Raw genomic sequence first — 21,810 nt, forward strand, 5'->3', positions numbered from 1 at the left:
CACTACAAGAAATCAGGTCTTTTACAGCGCTTAAAATCGCTGCAATAAAGCCTCTAAACTGCTGTATATACTCAATTCCAGCGCTTTCAAAATCCTTGCAGAGTCGCCGCTATAATCGCATCTTTTTTGCTCAAAACAGCGAAAAATAAAAAATCGCTGCTTTTGAAATGTTTAGCAGCGATTTATTTTCCTTGCTAAAACCACAAAACATCGCTGTAACTGCCCGCAACCATATACACATATATCGCTGAGAAATCTTAATTGCAGCACTCTAAATCCTTGCAAATAACTTCAAAATCGCTGTAATTGATGTAGGCAATTTGCAGCGAATATATTATAAATTGTTGCAAATGATTATTTTCAGCGTAAAGTGGATGCTGCAAATACAACTAAAACCGCTGCAATCAGATTAAACTCTGTTGCTATAATGTCTGAAAAATCATTGCAGACGAGTAATTGCAGCATTAGAAATCACTGCAATTACTCCAAAAAGCGCTGGAATTGAGAATCCAATACCAGCGATTTTACTAAAAATTGCTGGAACTGATTATTTTCAGCGTAATTTAGATGCTGAAACTGAAGCCAAAAGCGCTGCAATTATGAAAAATTAGTCGTACTTTGATTATGCATGTCGGGAAAATCGCTGTTAATAGCTAATTTCAGCATCTAAAAGCGCTGTATTAACTTCTAAAAGCGCTGGAATTAAGTTTTCAATAGCAGCGATTTTGTTAATAATTGTTGCTAATTCTCTATGACAGCGTAATATAAATGCTGAAAATCCAACTAAAAGCGCTGCAAATAGGTTTTATTCTTACACATGTTTCCATCGCAGTATGGGAAATTGGCGTATCTAAAATCGCTGGAATTTATACCAACATCGCTGTTAGAAAGGAATTTTAATTCCAGCGATTTTTTACAAAATCGTTGGAAATAATATTTTTCAGTGCTAAAAAATGCTGAAAATTGCGTAAAAGCGCTGAAGGGAGCTAAGTAATTGCAGCGATTTAATTTAAAATTGTTGCAAATAAGATAATGCAGCGTAATGAAAACGTTGGAAAATTGAATAAAGCGCTGCAATTTGTTGATTTACTGTAATAGGTCTGAAAAATCGTTGTTAAAGTATAATTGCAGCATTTAAAAGCGCTGCAATTACTTTGAAAAGCGCTGCTATTAGTTATATTTCGTTTTTTTTTTAAGAAGATCGTTATCTCGCCTGATATATCTGTTATATATATAACCATATTTTTCAAACTTAGTAAGAAATATAATGAACTATTTAGTAATGTTCACATATTTAATCATGATATTACCTAGCCCCCTTAATCAATGAACTTTTTCTTAATACCTTAAACTTCATTTAATTTATGTAACTTAATACTTTGTTAAGTAACAACAATTAATTACATAACTTCATTGGCATAACCACAAATTTAAAATTTCCTACATGAACCATTCACACATAAACCTATATCCAATTCTATTCCATTGCTATATAACACTTATAGTTTTGACAACACCCAATTTAGACAAACGAAATATAGATTAATATTCTTTCACTACTTTCATTATAGGAAAATACCTTTTTCTGAGGAATATAATAAATCAAACACATTCATTCATCTAAACTCAGTGGGAAATTCACATTAATGTGCAGTCATGAGCTATATACATTGGGGTGGACCAATTTCTACTTGCAAAACCTACATAGTACTTACAAACTACTAAATATATAGATCCCATTTCTTGCTCCTAAACATTAATTGAAAACATCCACATTCATCAACAATTGCTCAACTATCCTGCTCTTCTATAGTGCAAATTAGTTCATGTCATCGATAACAACGTGCACCTGGGCATTGGGTAGAACAGCTTCAACACGTCTGCATCAAGTGGGGGGGGGGGGGGATTCATTGTTCAGCATATTTCAGCCTTTCAATCTCTCCGATCCATTCTGTCAATGACCATATAGATTTTCGTTACGTAAACCGATTACTTTAACACATAAGAACATTGAATAATGACCAACACAATAATACTCAATTAGGCCTATGACTTTAATGTTCATTCATTATCACCAATTGCCAAAAAGTAGAACATAAGGTCTAAATCTAAAATCTAGAAATGGATTTACAGTCATTTAAGCAAAACACCCTTAAGCACAAACCACTAGCGCTTTTAAATTTGCTTCTTGTAAATAATTACACTGTAAAGATGTTTGAAAGTTTAACACACACAAGAACTCTAGAAGGTTTTACTCAATTTATACAAACAGTATATATATATATATATATATATATGCATCTGCAACTAATTATCTTACAGGCAATTACATGCAGTACTCACATACAACGTGTATAGCTGTACATATTGTATATAAAGTTCAATGTTGATGATCTTCAGAAGTGACAACTAGATTTATCAATTTATTACATCACTGCTGAACCCAGAAATTAGGCCTAAATACATCAAAGCTTATATTATAAGTTATGCATGTACTCTGGAAATTATTTACTGTGCTATGGTTCTAATCTACTGCAAATTGCCTCAAACATCAAAAATCTTAATGGGGATCCTGACCCTAACATAAATATCCAAAAACCAAATTAACTATGAGATAGGATAATACAGAAACAATTTGGCCACTAGTTATAAATTCTGTTATAACTATTTTCTCAAAACCCAAAATGACAGCTGCCTTTAAAAACATGTTTAGAAGTGTGTCTGTAGAGTTGCAAGTAAATTTATCAGTTTAGTTTGATAGATAATCTCAAGTCATACAGCTTGCTAATATGGACTTGTAAGTCCAATTTATTGACAACTATTAACAACAAAGTGCATAAAAAGGGCACTGCCTTACAAACATTTTCCAATATCAGCACCTGTAATCACCCACAGACAGCTCTAACATATGCATTTGAGCAGTACACAACCCAAAAAATGATAGTTATCCAAGGCAGCATATTAAGTCTACAAGTTACCCACCATTTATTTTTTCCAACACAAGAGGCAAGAAAAACTCACCATTTATTTTTGGTGAGTTTTTATAATATGAACCAGAAACATGTAGAGATTCATCTAACTAGAATCTTGTCTCCAACAAAATATGCATACTACATTCTCTATTTTTCAAAACTGGTTGGTCTTTTTCCTATGTGCATTTATAATAGAATATTTTTAAGTAAAGCCATTTTAAGTCTGAAAAAAAAAAACATATAAAGTTACAACTTATAAATTCTGAGTATATCAGTTTGGGCTGAACCCAAAAATTGCTGCCTCTAAAATATATTTAGAAGTGTGTGTCTGTAGGGTAGCAAGTAAAATTTTCAAGTGAGATATTATCCTCTCAAGTCATACATGTTAGCTATATGGACTTGTAATTACACTAGAGTATATATTGACAACTATTAATGGTCAAATAGAGCATTAAAACAGACCCATACCAACATATTCCAACATGCACACCTGTATACTCTAATCATTATCCACAGACAGCATACATGAGTCTCAGCTTCAGCATTACACAACCCACAAATAGTGCTCCAAGACAGCATATTAGCACACATGTTACCCACCATTTATTTTTCCCAACACATAAATGGAGAAAAAACTCACCATATTGGTGGGTTAATATAATATGAAGAGAAACATACAAAGATTCATCTAATTAGAAGAGTCTCCAACAATTTCTGCATACTAAAATGGCCATTTCTCAAAGCTGGTTGGTCTTTTTCTTGTGTGTGTTTATAACCAAGATTATAAGAATTTCTGGTGCAATGTCATTATTCAATGTTGTCACACCATTGCCCTTATCAACCTCAACCATCTCCTCAAACTCCTAAAAGTCATCCAAATCATTGCTACCATATTGAAAATAACTGAAAAATTAGGCTTAATCCAAGTCACATACAGGTTTAAAGGGATCTATTGTGGCTCTTTCCTCCAAGAAAACTAGCAAATTCCCTAATTGGCCACTAGAACTTTCAAGCATATGCTCTACATCAATTCAGAGCACCTCGCCCATGTGACATTCAGAACCAAAACAGCCACAAAATCATATCAACCATTGTGATATGCAGCAACAACTTACACAGATTTCCAATTTTTCATTGAGAATGAAGTGGGAAGCTGTGTACCTCAAAAAATCCCCATGCTCAGCAGCAACCCTCACATGATCCCTACATGCCCGTTCAATCTATATAGAACGGATAGCCCTTTAATATCATAATCATAGTCTTAACAAATGATATTTGAAACACAAACTGTCCCAACTATAATTAAAGTAATGCATGCATCATTGTTCAGCATCAGAACTGGAAATTTCTAAATGACCTGAAAATGGTCACCCACAAAACAAACTGGTGTGCATCAAGTTTGGCGGTCCAACTGCTCCATCAAAATGGCTGTTCCTGAATTAAATGAACAGCCATTTAAGTTTGTTAGTATATCAGAAAATTTAATGTTAATTTAGAGATCAAATAATATAATTGAAAGAGAGCACAACGTAATGTGTAAAATGAAAGTATGAGAAGGGATATTGCAATTACATAACTTCTATCTGGTAAAATCTCCTGCACGGACAATAAGAACCTTCTCTTAATGGGTGTTTATGGTGCTTCAAAGCATTTTCAGCCCACATTTTGCGTGAAACAGCTTACACAAGTAACCCCCCCACTGCCCAAATGCCTCCCACTAAAAAACCTTACATTCTTTATATATATATATATATATGTACGCTTTCATTTATAGTTTGGCCACCACCATCTCCCATTACCAAAAATTTCCCCAAAATACTCAAAAAATCCATGAAGTTGATTTCTTAGCCCTCACTAAGTCTCTCCACGAGACTGGAGAGACTCAGTGTTGCCATGAAAGTTCTGAAAAAAGCTTTGCAACATCTGATCAGTAGCATTTTGCCTCTCACGAAGAGCTTGCATTTCACACATCACTTGATCAAGCTTCGTCTTGTAATGGTCGGTATCTTTCTTGTAATTCTCTGCATCTGTCTTATGTTTTTCAATTAAAGCAAGATATTCTCTTTCTTTTTGGGTGTTCCGTTGTCTTGTCGACTCCGGAATGACCATCTCTCCTAGCCCCCTTGCGTATCCTGGTCTATGCCCAAGCACCTCTCTAAATACAGTTGCTGCTGCTTCATCGTTGCGTTGCTCAGGCTCTAGACCATCCATCTTGCTGACCATCTCTTTCTGCACATGATACATTTTAAAATGAGTGGTGTTAAGTCGTGGTATGAAAGGTGAATAGGACACTCTCAAATGATATTTTGGAAACCATCCTTGCATGCAACAAACAACTTTAAGAAATATCGTATTTACATAAGTGTTTTCAGTTGCTGATGTGACAAATTTCCCATTCTTCTTTGACCAGTGAGTCTCCTTATAGAACTCCACCAAATTCGCATTAGTAGCCCGCTACAAATGTGTGTAATTGTACAGGTAAACTATTAAAGCAGAAACATTGAATATTTAACATATTTAATGTGTAAAGGAATGACCAATTTTATAGAAAAACCCCTACGGTCAAATCACACAAACACGAGCTCCATGTACCTCGTGTTGACCTTCATAACTTGCGATGCAAATGAGTAGACATGTACATTTCTTAACAATAACGGTGTAATTCGTATGCTATTTGAGTAGAGCAATACCACCTATACCATTAAAAGGTGTTCATTTATATAGTAAATGTAATGCTGTTGATACCTCGTCTGATATAAGTTGTCATTTTATATAAGATGTCATTCCGACCAATTATGATTTCGTTTGCTAACTAAGTTGCCCCTACCTCTATTTTACAACATTCTAATTATTTCAATTAACACAAATGTATATACTGTTAGAGGGAGTAATGATACCAACTGTTTTTATTTTTTCAGGAAACAACCATTTAATGTGTTATCAAACTTGAGATGACCTTCACCAACATGAAAACCATATGGTCCACACCCTTACAAACATATATATAAATTAGTGGCCATGCAGCAAATGGGTTGTGCACAATGTTATAGAACTACATGTATTATGCAAATACATGACTAGGCTGAAATCAATTGAAAGACTATACCTTCTCCTCCATTAGCCTAACAAACGATTTGCGGCCTGCTGTGTGGTTAATGGTTAGCGCTTTCCTATTCTCCCGATTTTGTCTGGCAATTTTCTGAATTAAGTGGCACCCAAAATCAGCGTTTGAAAACCACATAATAAACACAATAAGGATAGACTCATTGGTATTCTACCAGATTGTTATGAATTTAACTAATAAGTACCTTGAATTCCTCACTTCCCCACCTCTCACACAGCTTAACCCAGACTTGCAATTCAACCATGGAACTGCCAGCAGCCAATGCTTCCTCGTGACTACCGTACGATTCATACTTTTTGTGTAATTCATGGTGGAATGCATTGAACCGCTTACGCAACTGCTTCTTGACAGTCAGTCTATGATTCTCCTGATCCCAATCTAACGCGAAGTCACCCTGCATGGATGAACATCCAAGGTTAACACAAACCAATAATTGTGTACACCCACTAACATTATCTCAAAATAAATCTCGATATTTCTTACTCTCACACGGTCGATCAACTCGTCCTTTTGTGCCTGCGGCACATTAGTCCATCTAGCATAGCTCATGTCGCAATGCTGTTTTATGATTTGCGTTACTCGTGCCGTGAACATCGCTACGTTCGAACAACACGGTGCTGTTTCACCGTCATTAATCTTCAAAATCACGGGACCATACTTCCTCAACTTCTCAAACTCAATACACTTAGCTGGCCCACGTCTCCGTTTGGGCTGTTCTTGGTTTGCTGTGGGCATCGTGGGGGCACTCAAATCTGTATTTCAGCAAAGAAAAACTTACTATCAATCTTCAAATAACTGTTTTTGTTATTTACACATAAATGAGTAATGTATTGAGAAAATTACAAGAATAATGATTGTACCTCGTGTGTCTCCATTAGGTGGGGGTTCTCTTAAGGGTGAGGGTTCTCTAATCGTCTCTGGTGGGGTTTCTCTAATCGGCTCAGGTGGGGGCATTGGATTGGGACATGGAGGCTCCCATGGATGACTAGGAGGCTGCGTTGAGTCATCTGAGCCTGACTGATCTGGTTCTGAGTGACTGTGGTATGAAGCGATTCGAGTTCCTCGTGGTCCGCGCACTCTACTATGGTAAGGTACAAAACGTCTGGCACGAACACCTCGTCTATACCCTCTTCCTCGAGCACTTTCTCCCATCGCGTCACCTGCTTGAGTAGAGCAAAAAACCATTTGAGTTACAATGGTTTTATCATGAAATTATAATAAATCATGCCACAAACATATATGCAAAAAGCTAACTCTAATACCCAATTATTAGAACCAAGATTAGATACTACAGATAATTGATAGTTTTTTTTTTTTGTCAATACACCTATATATAGTAATCTCTTTATTATTCTAACATTATCGAAAAAGTGCTGCATTCCTAGCAGCCAATAGTTTTTATAGTTTTGCCACAATCGATGCAATAAGAATAGCATGTTGTGCAATATTCTAGCTCGAATACGTGATATATTACAAGCATTTGATGAGTTTTAACAACACTATTTCTGGCTAACTTGTCAAATGTTTCCAACTAATGTGTGAGTCTATACAGATAAATAGACTAACCAATTTGGAACTGGAATTTGCTATCATATACAACTATATTCATAATGGGGCCTTTCAGGATCTATAACTTTTATAAAAATATAATGATTAAGAAATGCTTTGTTTACTTGATCCAACTTGGTATGCAAAAAACTAAGGGGCGCACTTTGTTGAAACGAACATACATGTATTTCAGTTTTATATATATTGTCCACATACTCGTTACGAAAAAGATAAATGATGGAGTGGAAGGGCATCAACAAATGGGCTGCTTGTCTAAGATGACCTAGACTCGTCGTCTGTGGATAAGTCATCCTCATCTGAATATTCTCCATCATCTGACGCATAGCCTGAACCAGAAGCTATCATGCCATCGTCAATAAAGTCTGCTACACGCATGTTTTGCCCAGCCGGACTGGTCACTTCTTGTGCATCAATGACCATAGGTTCTACGTCATTCCTACTCAATGGAGTAGACATTGGACATGCATCACAATGCAAAGGTGCATAATCATATGATGCCTCATTTTCTTGATAGATATCATCATCACTTGATGATCCATCAAGTTCTCCTAACACCCTCGGCACTGGTGGAATGTCATATACATTCCTATTCATGTACTTCTGTACCACAAACCATCTCCCTTTCGCCCTTATATCTCTAATGTAGAAACACTGTGAAGCCTGGCATGCTAACACAAATGGTTCATCCTTATACCAAGTCCTGTCCATATTAATACTGGTCATATGGTTATCAACTCGCACGCCTCGTCTTGTATCACCAACATCAAACCAATCACACATGAACAAGTACACCTGACGCCTTCCCATGTAGTGTAACTCCACGATATCATTAATAACACCATAGAAGTCAACATTATTAGTACTTTCGTCCCCAATTACCAGCACCCCTGAATTTTGTGTCCGCCGCCGAAATTCACGGTTTTTCGTATGGAACCTTTTGCCATGTATAATGCACGCAGCATAAGATGCAACCCACCGTTCAGGCCTGCAAGCTAACGCATACAAATCAGCGTTCACATCAAGTGGGTTGGTCATATGCTGCTCCTGAACCTACAACAATATTGTAGAAAAGCCATTACTTATAGTTGCTTGAACAAAGTAAAAAAGGCTCGAATTCATCTAACTAGGGAGGCAGCAATTCTTCAACCAAGTTGGAAACTCAGTTTGATGTGCTCGATAAATGGGTTGCTCCCATAAAATCATAAAAGAAAGTTTGAACTTCAGAGATAATAGATGCTTACTCCAGGTAGGGTCCAATCTCAGCGCAGTTGTTGAGGACGTACCAAGTTGCTTCCGTTAGGAGTTTATCTGATAATTGAAAGTTGGAAGCTATACCCATGGGACGAACTTTCTGGTTGAAAATTTTGAATCCATCTATATTCTCGGTATCTCCACCATCAATGTTGCGGTCTGTTCGAGTAAACTTTGTCTCAATATCTTGGAGATACATTGAGCAAAAAGTCAAGCATTCGATGTGAATGTAGGCTTCGACTATTGAGCCTTCTGGGCAGGCTTTATTCTTAACATACCTCTTGAACTTGCCAAGATACCTCTCAAATGGATACATCCATCTGTATTGTACTGGACCCCCAAGTATGGCCTCACGGGGTAAGTGGACAGCAAGGTGGATCATGACATCGAAAAAAGACGGAGGAAATATCATCTCCAATTTGCATAGAATTGTGACGATATCAGTTTGGAGCTGGGATAGTCGATTAACATCCAAGGTTCGGGCACACAACTCCTTAAACAACGTGCTCAGTTCAGTTAAAGTCAAGGCGATATCAGTTCGTAAGAACGCCCCCACGGCAATAGGAAGTAGTCTTTGCATGAAAACATGACAGTCATGGCTTTTCAACCCTGAGATTTTGCAATCACGTACTGAAACACAATGCGAGATGCTCGAAGCAAATCCATCTGGGAATTTCACATCGGCCAACCATTCACAAAATTTCCTCTTCTCATCACCGTGTAATGTGTACAATGCATGTGGCATTGTAACACGTTCACCTTCATGCCTCAAATGTAATTCTTTTCTGAAGCCCAAGATCTCCAGGTCACGTCGAGAATTGAAATTATCCTTAGTTTTACCAGGGATGTTCATTAAAGTACAGAATATGTTATCGAATATATTCTTCTCAATATGCATGACATCTAGATTATGGCGAAGCCGCAGGGTTACCCAATATGGTAACTTGAAGAAAATGCTATACTTTGTCCAATTCAACTCTTCAGTAGTGCGCTTCCTCTTTCGACGAGATTTACCAAATTGCACTTCCCCAAGCATCTGTAGTTGAGCTAGAATATCAGCACCATCTAAAACCCTTGGTGGTGGGCGATGATCTTCTTTACCATTGAACAAATGTTTTCTTAGTCTCCACATGTGATTTGGTGGCAAGAAACGACGGTGTCCCATATAACAAAATTTTCGTCCATACGTCAACCAGTTGGAATCGGTGCCTTCGTTACAAGATGGACATGCCAATTTTCCCTTTGTTGACCAACCAGAAAGATTCCCATACGCTGGGAAGTCATTGATTGTCCACATTAAAGCAGCGTGCAACACGAACGTTTCCTTTGTGGAGGCATCATACGTAGGTACACCATGTTCCCAAAATTCAAGCAGTTCATCGACTAACGGTTGCAAGTAAACATCAATGTCATTACTTGGAGATTTTGGCCCTGGAATAATGAGGGATGTCATGAAGAATTGGTCTTTCATGCACAACCATGGCGGCAAGTTATAAGGAACCAAGATTACTGGCCAAATGCTATATGGTTTAGCCATATTATTGAAGGGATTGAAACCATCACTTGCCATCCCAAGCCTAACATTGCGAGCATCCTGTGCAAACCAACTATGATCGTCATCAAATCTCTTCTAGGACTCTGAGTCTGCAGGATGTCTCATACTAGCCTCATCGGTTGGCCGATGCTCTTTATGCCATCGCATATCACATGCTATCTGCGCAGACATGAAGAGACGTTGCAATCTTGGCTTCAAAGGAAAATGCCGCAACACTTTCCTAGGTATAAGACGTGCCCTGTGTGGTTTAGGCCAAGAGTATTGAAGTGCTGCAGAATATGTTATCATGTTAAACATAGTACCATATGTGATATTTGTTAGTATAGGGCGGACTAGTGCATATTAAGATGCTAACTAGATGGTCAACCTACACAATAGTTGGAACGATCGCTGAAAATCGCTGGAATCATGTAGTTGGTATAATTAAATATTATCATGAATCGCGTAGTACTCATATGAACCGCAGTTATAAACGACGACGTTTGGGCAGTAACATATGGTCGGGGGAAGGAAGGACGAGCCTGACTGATGTGGATGCTTGTTTAATGGCATGACAATTAAGGACTTTTGATTCATCAAAATTGTAAATGAAGCTGTTTTCATTGACATCAGACGAGGGTTTTGGAGGGGTTACCAAAGCGTGATGTAATAGTGGGGGGAGGGTTGTTCAGCAATATCATATGTACTCACTACAAAATTTCAAAAAACAGCAATATGGTGATATACTTCAATTCCCAGAAGTTGCTATTGGACCTATTAACCAACTTCTCAATTTGCATTATGACCTGCCGAAATTACCTTGACTCCTAAGTTTACATGTATATACTCTAAATGGAGCTTCACTAAATGAAATGAGCATCACAAAACAAATTTCAGAAAACCTAGAATTCAAGGATGTACTCATTCTAGCGAATTTCACAATAAGGGCATATTTATGCATAAACCTATGCTTGAAAACCAACCAAACTGAAATTGACATGATGCAAACTATGAAACATATACACATGATACAAACGTACACACCATAATACTTTCTGGCAATGTATTAACTTGAATCTTACCACAATTATCAGCATATGTTATCAATTTTAAATGAATACCATTAACTCATCGTAGCATTATGTGTTCCCCTTGTGTATATAAAACTTAGTAATACAAAGTATGGCCAAAACAACATCGGTATGTTTTTTTCCTAGGAATCTTGGCCTTACATATGTTTTAAAACTAAGTTTTTACTTAAAAGTAGTGTATACATGTAAAGGAGGTCATGCTACAGCAACTACATATGGCCAAGAAGAGCAAAGCACAATTGAATCAAACAAATGCGATTTGTTACTCAAAGATAAACAACATATGAAACACAATAAAATTGCTGTAATGGCTTTAGGAATATATAGTAATTACCTCAAAAGGGCCCACGTTACCAAGATAAACAGAAGACGCTTGCACAGAAAGGTTGCAAGCTTGGTCACCTCATCCAATCAAATTTGCATAATTATGCACAAGATATCATTTGTTTATTACATTGCTAAATGTAAGAAATAATCAAAAAGGAAAGAAAATTCCATGATAAAGGGCCATAAAAATTTTTGAAAATTTGGTGTTCAGAAAAAACTTCATAGCTACACGAATGTAGTTAAGCATGCTAATACCCAGAAAAATAAACCACCATGTACACAACATATGTCTGAAAAATGAAACCGAGCACCACAACATATACAAAGACCACCATGTCCGCAAGATCTATTCCCTTAAAAGAACACAACTTAGAGCACCATATACACAAAAGGTAAATATACAAAAATAAAACCCAGTTACAAGATAGGGCTTTCGGGGGCAGTCAACTTAGCTAGCTAGCAATAATGGTTGTAACATCTAGTTGGTCTCTTTAGATACATATTTGTTGGCTAGGCTGCATGCACATGATTGATCAACTCCAAGGACATCACCAACTAGAGGTTTAATGTAGCCATCGTGTCATCCATTTGGAAACAGAGTGAATAAGTACCTTTCAGGAATTCTTTCACTTGTTAATTTGCAAGTCTCGGTCAAGAGATTAATCAATATGCTCGGTAAACTCAGCTTCAGCAAAGGTGGAAGGAGAACATGCACAACTTCCCGGTGTAATTCAATGATGGCTAATAATAGTCCAACACTCTGTTAAAAAAAGGAAGCCTCTTTCAGCCAGTGAAAGGTTTATCCAAAAAGGAAATCTCTAACTCATACAAAAAGTGTATAAACGGCATGTTGAGCAATGTTTATTCCTCCAAAGCATCATACCAGAAGCAATGAAAAGAGATATATTAACGTTATATGCAGTCCCTCAAGTTGTAGTCTAAAAATGACCAATAAATTCAGTTTGGGAAGCTAGCTTTTCCAAAAAATGGTCACAAAACACTTTCATATGTAACATAGAGGAATTAAAATGATAGTTAAATTTCCTTGTTAATGACCATGTCAGGTAATTCTCTTTTAGGGTAATTGTGTTGGAAATCATATGCGGTTAAAACCATATCTTTTGACAATTGTTTAAGATTTAGAAAGTTTAGAAAAGACAAGTGTTCACGAATGTACTAAACGATTTTTACAACATGGAAAACTCTCTCCGTCTATGAGTATATGCAATTTATTGAACACTGACCTAAAAGAATTACAAAACCCAGAAATTACAACCATATTAAGTCCAATTTAATCAACCTGTATGAACTATTTTTTTCTTAATTAGTTCAACCTGATTTAACTTATCTTCAGTTCCAATAAATTATGTACTGGTAAACAGGGGAAATTAAGGAAACCAGAAAACTAACACGAAGAAATGTTAGGCCAAGAACTCTAAAAGTAAATTTCAACAAGAGTTTAGGTTTTGTTTCTTTTTCTTTAATAATAGGGAACCACCCCACGACATAGTAGGTCCCCTTTCTAAAAATTGATCGTCATGTAAAAGCTATACATACGGTGTGGGACATTTGTCATTCTAAACTTGCTATCTGGTATGATATCCTTGTTTTTCAAATCTAAAAATATGCGGTACTAAATTACTGCAGGAGGCAATTTATATAAATGAAACATAGACAAGCCTGAAATTATAAGGCTTAACTATTGCATAACCAACACATGACCCCATATAATCATATACACAAGACAACCTATAGAATATAAAATTCCTATTCAAACATATTTCATGGACCCATCAAGTTGGCCACTAGACAGAAAGGAGCAGTACACAACCCCTTTTGAGGTACCAATTAAGAGGACTCAGTAGAATCTAGAAAGAGAGGAGCTAACATTAATGTTCCTCTCAGATCTAGCTACTTAGAGCATCATTGTTCTGAGCTTTTAAGGTCATTTGGTAGTCCTAATGTCACATATTGAGGTTGAGTTAAACAGATAAGATAAATGCAAACTAAGGGGCTAGAACTTAAGAGTATACATTCAAAGCTAAACACTAGTTCAAACTTTCTGCACTAGCTTGACAAGCCAATAAGTTAGTTGTATACCTGTTTCAAAACCCCCCCAACTTCAACTATAATCCCAACTACACAAGCAATGAACTAGTGTTTAGAAAAATTAGTAATAAGCATGATTTGTGGGTAGACATAGCATAAACAGAGGAAGAGATAGTTCTTGATAAACCAAGGCATTCTATTGAAATCCTTAGTTGTTTACTTAGTTATTAGCTTGAGTAGAAGGTAAAACAATTCATACTGATATCTTACAGTTTAACACATAAATGGAGGCCTAAACATATTCGATAAGTGATTCACATAGAGCATACTACTATTGCTAAAAGTATAGCAGAATAATTTTTTGGTAAGACTGTCGGCATGGACCAAAACTGGGCAGAAAAACAAGTCATAATCTCAAGCAGACTCTAGCACAAATATTGCATGTTTCAATCATCACCCACATAGTTACACACCCAACTAAACAAGTATTAGGGGGAAAAGGTAAGGATAGATGAAGTTGAAAGAAACCATGACAGAATCTGATGCAGAAAATTTCAGAATTGGGAAGTGTGTTTGCTGCTATCTTTTTAGGTTGTAAACATGAGGTAAGAGAGGGAAAAAGGATGGAGTTTTAAATATAAACTGAACTTAGTCAAGTTACAAATGAAATTTAAGCCAAAGTTCCAGCCTTGCAAATACAATTAAAACTCATATTTGGTGTTTACAAGAACGGTCATGTTGAAATCATAGCGAATGACCAAGGAAACCGTATCACCCCTTCATGGGTTGCTTTTACTGACAGTGAGAGACTGATCGGTGAGGCTGCAAAGAACCAGGCAGCCGTCAACCCTGAAAGGACCAAGTTATTGACGTCAAGAGTCTTATCGGAAGAAAGTAATTCATCCTTCTCAACTTGTTGATTTCCGATTATATATCCATTTGTTTGGAAATGGTAGTGACAGGCTCAAATATAAACACACAGATTTGAAGACAAGGAGGTTCAGAGAGACATGAAGCTTGTTCCATACAAGATTGTGAACAAGGATGGAAAGCCTTACATTCAATTGAAGATTAAGGATGGTGAGACCAAGGATTACAAAGTGAGGAGATCAGTGCCATGATTCTGACTAAGATGAAGGAAACGGCTGAAGCATTCCTGATTAAGAAAATCAAGGATGCCGTTGTGACAGTTCCTGGTGAGTAAAGAAAGTAACAACTGTGTACCAAATCATTTTACTCCATTGGTATAGATTAATTTCTACTTTCTTAAACCCTGTCGTTAATTTCAATTACACAGCGTAATTATATTTGTTCCAACATGCAGCGTACTTTAATGATGCCCAGCGGCAGGCTACCAAGGATGTGGCAGTCATCGCTGGACTGAATGTTGCCCGAATTATCAACTCACCAACTGCTGCTGCCATCGCTTATGGTCTAGACAAGAAGGGTGGTGAAAAGAACATCCTTGTGTTTGACCTTGGTGGTGGGACATTTGATGTCAGTATCTTGACAATTGATAATGGTGTTTTTGAGGTTGTTGCCACTAATGGAGACACTCATCTTGGAGGTTAGACCATATATTCTTAGCCAATCGTATAATTGGTTGTTAAGTTTTCTGTAAGAGAAGACAAGTTTGAAAGGATCAGTATATTATATATGTTCTTGGATGCCTATATAAAATTTTGATTTAGTCTGGAAGTTTCCAGTCTCCTATGATTAATTAGGGTGATTTGACTACTTTGACTGCAACAAACCCTAGAGGGTCTCAGATTGTGTACATAACTGTTTACTGGTTCAGTATGTTGTATTTATCATAACAAAGGTAGCTTTAAGAGTACTTTTGTAGGCAGCGCAAATGCCAAGTATCTATTATTTATGAGACAGAAGTGTTTGTATTAAGCTCCCCTATAAGTTAAAATTTTGTGCTCTAAGGAAGGTCAATTTCCTTGCAGGTGAGGATTTTGATCATAGAATTATGGACTATTTCATCAAATTGATATGTATATGTATGGCAAGGACATCAGCAAGGATAACAGCGCTCTTGGGAAGCTGATTCGGGATCCTGAGCGCGCCAAGAGAGCTCTTAGCAGCCAACACCAAGTCCGTGTCGAGATTGAATCACTTGAGAGCAGGTGCCCAAGCACTTCTCTGAACCACTGACCCGAGCTAGATTTGAGGAGCTGAATTAATGATTTGTTTAGAAAGACCATGGGACGTCTTAAGAAGGCTATGGAAGATGCCAGTTTGGAGAAGAACCAAATTGATGAAATCGTGCTTGTTGGTGGAAGCCATATTAGGATATCCAAAGGTTCAACAGCTTCTTAAGGACTATTTTGATGGAAAGGAACCGAACAAAGCTGTGAACCCAGATGAGGCAGTTGCTTATGGTGCTGCTTTTCTTTTCATATTGATTGTTTGCAATTATGTTATCCATGAGATGGTGCTACCATAATTCATCCTTTAGTTAATGCCAACACCTTTATTCTAGCAGTAAGTAGGTTTAACAGATGGAAAATCGATGCATAATGGCTTGACCATTTAGGTTGTGGTTTGAGTTAACAACAATGCCCATAATTACTTAAAATACGCTTACATTTTTTTTTTTTATTTACCTTGTAAGTTTCAACCATTTTATTTTCCAATTTGCTACTAAAATGCAAAAATCTTTCCCCTACTTACAGGACTGTGTACCTGAGAAATAGTTTTTTCTCTAGAAAGTAGAAAGCCTTTCTACATGTCATTAATTATCATCTTCGAAAATCACATGACATCAATATGGATTTTCATTTAATTTCCTCCTAAAAGTATGTTATTAGGACTTGATAACACTGAGTAATTGTTAATTAACTTGATGAATGGGGTAAGTGCACTTGAAAGGAAGACAATTGAGAGTGAGGCAGAATGAAGTCTTGCTCTGAAGCCCAGTCAATGAGAGATTGTCCTAATTAGAGTCCTCAAGTCATCATTGGTGAATAATCAAATTATCTAATACCCACAACTGATACCAGCAATCCAAACATAAGAGGCAAATACACAACCAGTATAATGCAAACAGAGGCACATGCAAATCAGTTTAACAGAGGAATACATGAAAAATTTGTGTACATCTAAAAACAACACCTTTTGTAATGAAACCTACAAGAAATGGGAGATACCTGTAGCCTCGATTGATCATCTTTGAAAACAGATGATTGATATCTTCAGATTAGAAATGGAGGCACGGAATCGTCTAGGGTAACCGAAGGTGGAGACAATTTCACTAGCTTCCCAAACGGAGACAATATTCAAGTTGAGAGAAGGCTGTGTGCACACTAGGGTTTACGATTGGGAGCTTAAAATCATCTTCCCAATTGGTGAACCAGAAACGGCTCTAGAGAAGGTAATCACGGGGAAATGGGAATGGGAGAATCGGTAACCCAGGCGAGGAGCTGAAGCCGTCGTTGCACGCTAGGAAGGGTTTTCAAAAGCAAGGATTGAGAATGGAAACTGGAGTTTGTTGTGGGATTAGGTCGAAGTGCAGATGAGCTCCAGTCTCGGTCGAAGTGGGCAGACACGGGGAAAAAAAGGTTGGGGGGAAATTTCCAATTTGCAAAGTGAAATATTTGTTTGGCGCGGCAGCGAAATTGCAGCGAAAATCACATGCTGCAAAACAACAATGTTACGCGCAACAATTAAAATCGCCTCAATAACATAAAAAGTCGCTGCAATTTTCAGTAATGAACAGGAACTTTTTTTTGCAACGATTTTTTTCGTTACAATAACTTTAAAATCGCTGCAAACACAAGTAAGGGAAAATTACTGTTTTAAAAGTGTGCAGCGTATCAAAATCGCTGCTGTTGATAGTCTATTGCAACGATTTTATTTCCAACAAAATAAAAATCGCTGCAAAAGGTGCATTTTCTTGTAGTGATCATATTTTCTTTTTATAGCAAAACACACTTTCTTTAAGTTCTTAACAACCTCAAATTCTCAAGTGTTGTAAACTTGTAAACTATCCAAATTGACATGTTATACTAGTTAATAATACAACATAGCTAATTAATCTATTTTCTTCAACATGAGCTTTAACATCTTCTGAAATAAATAGTGATTTCACAATATTTTCAAATAAAATAATAATAAATTGGTGAGTATTTTCCTATTGGAAATTATTTAATTTGCACATATTGTTGTGTTGTCCTATTTAGGAATTAATTCCACCCTTTGTTGTAATAATATTGTTCGTATATTAATAAGAAATAGTAGGTCCTAATAGCACATATACAAAAGATATACAAAAGATAAGGTAGGTCCTAATAGCAGGTGACTCTTCACTAACCATCTCAGCCTTGAACAATCCTCAAAAAGCTACTGATTGGACTATGGAAGGAATAGCAAGGGATATAAGATATCTACTCAAAGACTTTGAGACTTGGGAAGCTACAAAAATACATCGATCTCAGAATCGATGCACGCATTCTATTGCGCAATGGGCACATTCCAACAAACAATTTGGAAATATCCCTCTTATTAAAATTCCTCAATGCTTGTTAAACTTTCACAGTGGCAAGGATCTACCCATGCTTTGATGTAATATGTTGTGTATATCTGTTTACTTTTGAGCTAACAAACTTTAGCTATCTATGTATGTTTATTCTGGTAATGAAGTTTAGATTTGTGAAGAAAAAAAAAAAGAAATAGTAATTTTTAGCGATAAGAACGCATGACTTATCCCTAAAAATTAGTTTGATCCCACATGTCTGCAAAAAGCAAATGGTGTACTCACGAGGAAACGCAAATTAGTTTGATCCCACATGTCTGGAAAAAGCTAGAAAAACAATAAACCACAAAGCATATGATCCAACAAAAGGTGGATAAGCACAAGCGGACTGGCATAGAAAAACTGCACTGAAATGGGAAATTGCATGCATATTGCAAGAGAGGAACACAGACTTCCATCACATGAGTAGGTCAATGATCCTCGGATTCCGCTCTTGAGCACCTCTTTAGAATATTAGCCACATGATTTACAAGCTGCCCCAGTACTACTTTTCCTTCATTTGCCATAGGTTTCTCGAGAACTTTAAATTATATATTCCATCTTCCTCTCCCTGGACTTATCCATTTGTCTGCTTTTTTGTTTCCCCCTTTTTATAAGTGAGCATAAAAAACAGATGCTTACCTGAAATTGACGTACCATTAATCCATCCTGACCTGCCTACTGCCTATTATCAGATCAAAGTAAATTGTTAAAGAAAACATATGCGAAAAATATTGTGACTGTTTTAAAGTTTTGTAATATATATGGTTTTGGTGACTGAATATATTAGAATTCATGAAAATTTGACTAGAATGATTTCGCAGAAGGAACAAATGCGAAAGAATTATTTTTTTATCAAAACATAATGTTTAAGCTCCAAGAAGTAGAATAATAATTAAACGTATAATCATAATTAAAACCTCCATTACAAAAGTAGGATGGAATATCACAGACAAAGAATAACAAATCTAATTATTTTCTCCTTCCTATAAGAAGGAAGAAACAAAAAACAAAAAAACAGAGTATAGATATGTAATTGGTTTTCACAGTGAGCCATCAAGTGAACGATTAAAGATGCAAAAGGTGGGATTTTTCAGCCTAGCCAGAGAAAAGAAAAAACAAGGAGAAAGACGTAAGCTTATTGGTTGGAGTGATATGGAGAGAGTGACGTAGGATCAGGCCGTGGGTCATGGGCACATGACAAGAGTGACGGAGGAGCCCAGTAAGGTCGGTGGGGAGGATTGTTTATTGCTTTAGAGAGAACGAGTGGGATCGAGTTGATTGAGAGAGAGGGACCTTTCTCTTGCGTTTAAAAGTAAAAGGTAAGGTCCAAGGACAAAAGAGGCATGACAAGCTCTTTAATGTATTTTCTTTGATGCTGTCTGATATATAGAAGAGAGATTTTATTCATTGATAAAGTTTTTTCCGTTTTTTTCCCGTTGGATCATTGGCTTACTGATTACATCTATAAAATCTGCTTATACTCTAATACTTAATTTTGAATAAAATTTTTAGAAATCTTAAAAAGCTAGTGGGAGACTTCTTTTACGAGTCATGAAATGATTGAGCTAGCTGTTTAATTATTGTTGTGGGAATCTTTTGCTTTGCCAGTCATAAACATGAATAATGACATTTATTTTTTGGCTAGCTTTTTCTTTTTAACTTTGAATAGGTAAAAGATTCCCCAATCCCATCATTATGGATTACAAGTTAGCTATATATTCATTGAATAACTCTATATACAACTGTGAAGTGCATAAACGTTGTGTAATCGTTTTGAAAAATTATGAGATCCACTATTAAAGAATTAATTTTTTTCATGTGGATCTTATATTTTATTGACTTTTTTAAAAATAATTACACGACAGTTGTATAATTCACAATTACAAATATCTTTCCTCATATCCATTTACCAAATACCAAAAAGGTAGAACAAATTTAAGCAATTAATTTATACTAAATTAGGAAACTTCATGAGATCTGCATCCACTATATATGAACGTCTCAATTTGAATATAAAAAAAAAGGGATCTTTTATTAAAAAATAATTTTTTTCATATAGATTTGAGATTTATTTACTTTTTAAAATTAAAAAATATATAAAATTTAAACATTTTAGATTTACAAATATCATTCATCTTATCAAAATGGTAGCCACATCTTAGACTCCCAGCTGCCTCACCCTTCGTTCCCTCTACGTTAAATTAAGGTAAAATACAACTTATAAAGTTGTCTTCTTCTTCTAATTTTTTTTTTTCCTCAGTAACAGTAACAGATAACATCAAATCATTTCGAAGCCTAGCTACACATCTTTTTGTTGTAAAGAGTGTTGTATAATAATAATACTAACGGTAGTGAGAAGTGTGGAGAATAGTTATAAATAGTAATGAAAAATTAATGCATAATAATAAAAAGTAGTTGAAAAATAATAATCAAATAATAAATAGTAATAAAATATTCTAAAAATACTTGAAATATTCTTGGTATCCAAACATAGCATAAATCTAAAGCGAGACACCTCTTTTAAATGTTTCAAATACAATGCATTAGTATTAATGATTTAGAGTACTACGTCGTACAGAGCTAGCGTAAAACTTCTAGTAGTACTATTTAAAATATACAAAACAAATATTTGTCAAAGTGAAACGAGAAAAAAAAAAAAAAAAGCCAAGAAAAATGAAACACATGAGGTGGAATAAAACACAAATAATTTTGATCTTACAGGTCAGCAAAACTAGCTAAACAACAAATAAAAATTCAAGTAATTGATCAGACGAAGCTAGATATCTTATTGAAAGAAAAAATAGTAGCAAACACATAAATGAAAATCTTCATATAATATATATTTTTTTAATAAGGGAGCGGAGAGTTCGAATTCAAATTTTCCATTTAAAAAACCAAACCATATGCCATCAGGTCATCACATTTTTAGCACATTTATGTTTATCACTTTCGAAGCAAAAGATTCCCACAACTACGATGTAAGAACTAGCTCAATCATGGAATGACTCTAAAACAAGTCTTCCACTAACATTTGTATGGTTTTTAAGATTTCTTAAGTGATAAAGAGTATAAGGGATTGTATAGATGTAATAAGTGAGCGAATGATCCAACTGAAAAAAAAAGGAAAAAAAATCTTTAATAATAAATAAAATCTCTCTTCCATATATCAGACAGCATCAAAGAAAATACTAATTAAAGATCTAGTGTCTCTTTGGTCCTTGGACTTTACCTTTTACTTTCAAACACGTGAGAAAAGTCCCTCTCTCTCAATCAACTCGCTCCCACTCGTTCTCTCATAAACAATCCCCCCCACCTACCTTACTGGGCTCCTCCGTCACTCTTGTCATATGCCCATGACCCACGGCCTGATC

At 36.0% G+C, this 21,810-nt stretch overlaps 2 protein-coding genes and 1 pseudogene across 2 annotated transcripts; 1 reads left to right on the top strand and 2 right to left on the bottom strand.

The window, feature by feature from the left end:
* Positions 1 to 6,250: 6,250 nt before the first annotated feature.
* Positions 6,251 to 11,926, bottom strand: LOC122298619. The gene is made up of 4 exons (XM_043108451.1): positions 11,876 to 11,926; positions 6,957 to 7,256; positions 6,580 to 6,848; positions 6,251 to 6,490 (listed from the first exon to the last, which is right to left on the bottom strand). The coding sequence occupies exons 2-4, from the start codon at positions 7,246 to 7,248 to the stop codon at positions 6,266 to 6,268; spliced, it is 786 nt and encodes a 261-aa protein (XP_042964385.1). The 5' UTR covers positions 7,249 to 7,256; positions 11,876 to 11,926; the 3' UTR covers positions 6,251 to 6,265.
* LOC122298807 lies at positions 7,918 to 10,453 on the bottom strand. Its single transcript, XM_043108661.1, has 3 exons — positions 9,848 to 10,453; positions 9,014 to 9,745; positions 7,918 to 8,715 (listed from the first exon to the last, which is right to left on the bottom strand). The coding sequence occupies exons 1-3, from the start codon at positions 10,451 to 10,453 to the stop codon at positions 7,918 to 7,920; spliced, it is 2,136 nt and encodes a 711-aa protein (XP_042964595.1).
* On the top strand, positions 10,641 to 16,369 carry LOC122298808 (annotated as a pseudogene).
* Positions 16,370 to 21,810: the final 5,441 nt, after the last annotated feature.

The sequence above is a fragment of the Carya illinoinensis genome, chromosome 16 (genome assembly GCF_018687715.1).
Source record: "Carya illinoinensis cultivar Pawnee chromosome 16, C.illinoinensisPawnee_v1, whole genome shotgun sequence".
Taxonomy (NCBI): Eukaryota; Viridiplantae; Streptophyta; class Magnoliopsida; order Fagales; family Juglandaceae; genus Carya; species Carya illinoinensis.

Excerpts from the sequence above, each read along its gene's own strand:
- LOC122298619 (XM_043108451.1), bottom strand. The coding sequence starts at position 7,248 with ATGGGAGAAAGTGCTCGAGGAAGAGGGTATAGACGAGGTGTTCGTGCC. Across the intron at positions 6,849-6,956 it reads ACCTAATGGAGACACACGAG|ATTTGAGTGCCCCCACGATG; the intron begins GTACAATCATTA and ends GCTGAAATACAG. Across the intron at positions 6,491-6,579 it reads AGTTGATCGACCGTGTGAGA|GGTGACTTCGCGTTAGATTG; the intron begins GTAAGAAATATC and ends TCATCCATGCAG.
- LOC122298807 (XM_043108661.1), bottom strand. The coding sequence starts at position 10,453 with ATGGCTAAACCATATAGCATTTGGCCAGTAATCTTGGTTCCTTATAAC. Across the intron at positions 9,746-9,847 it reads TCTTCAAGTTACCATATTGG|GATAATTTCAATTCTCGACG; the intron begins GTAACCCTGCGG and ends GGTAAAACTAAG. Across the intron at positions 8,716-9,013 it reads TCAAAATTTTCAACCAGAAA|GTTCAGGAGCAGCATATGAC; the intron begins GTTCGTCCCATG and ends ATATTGTTGTAG.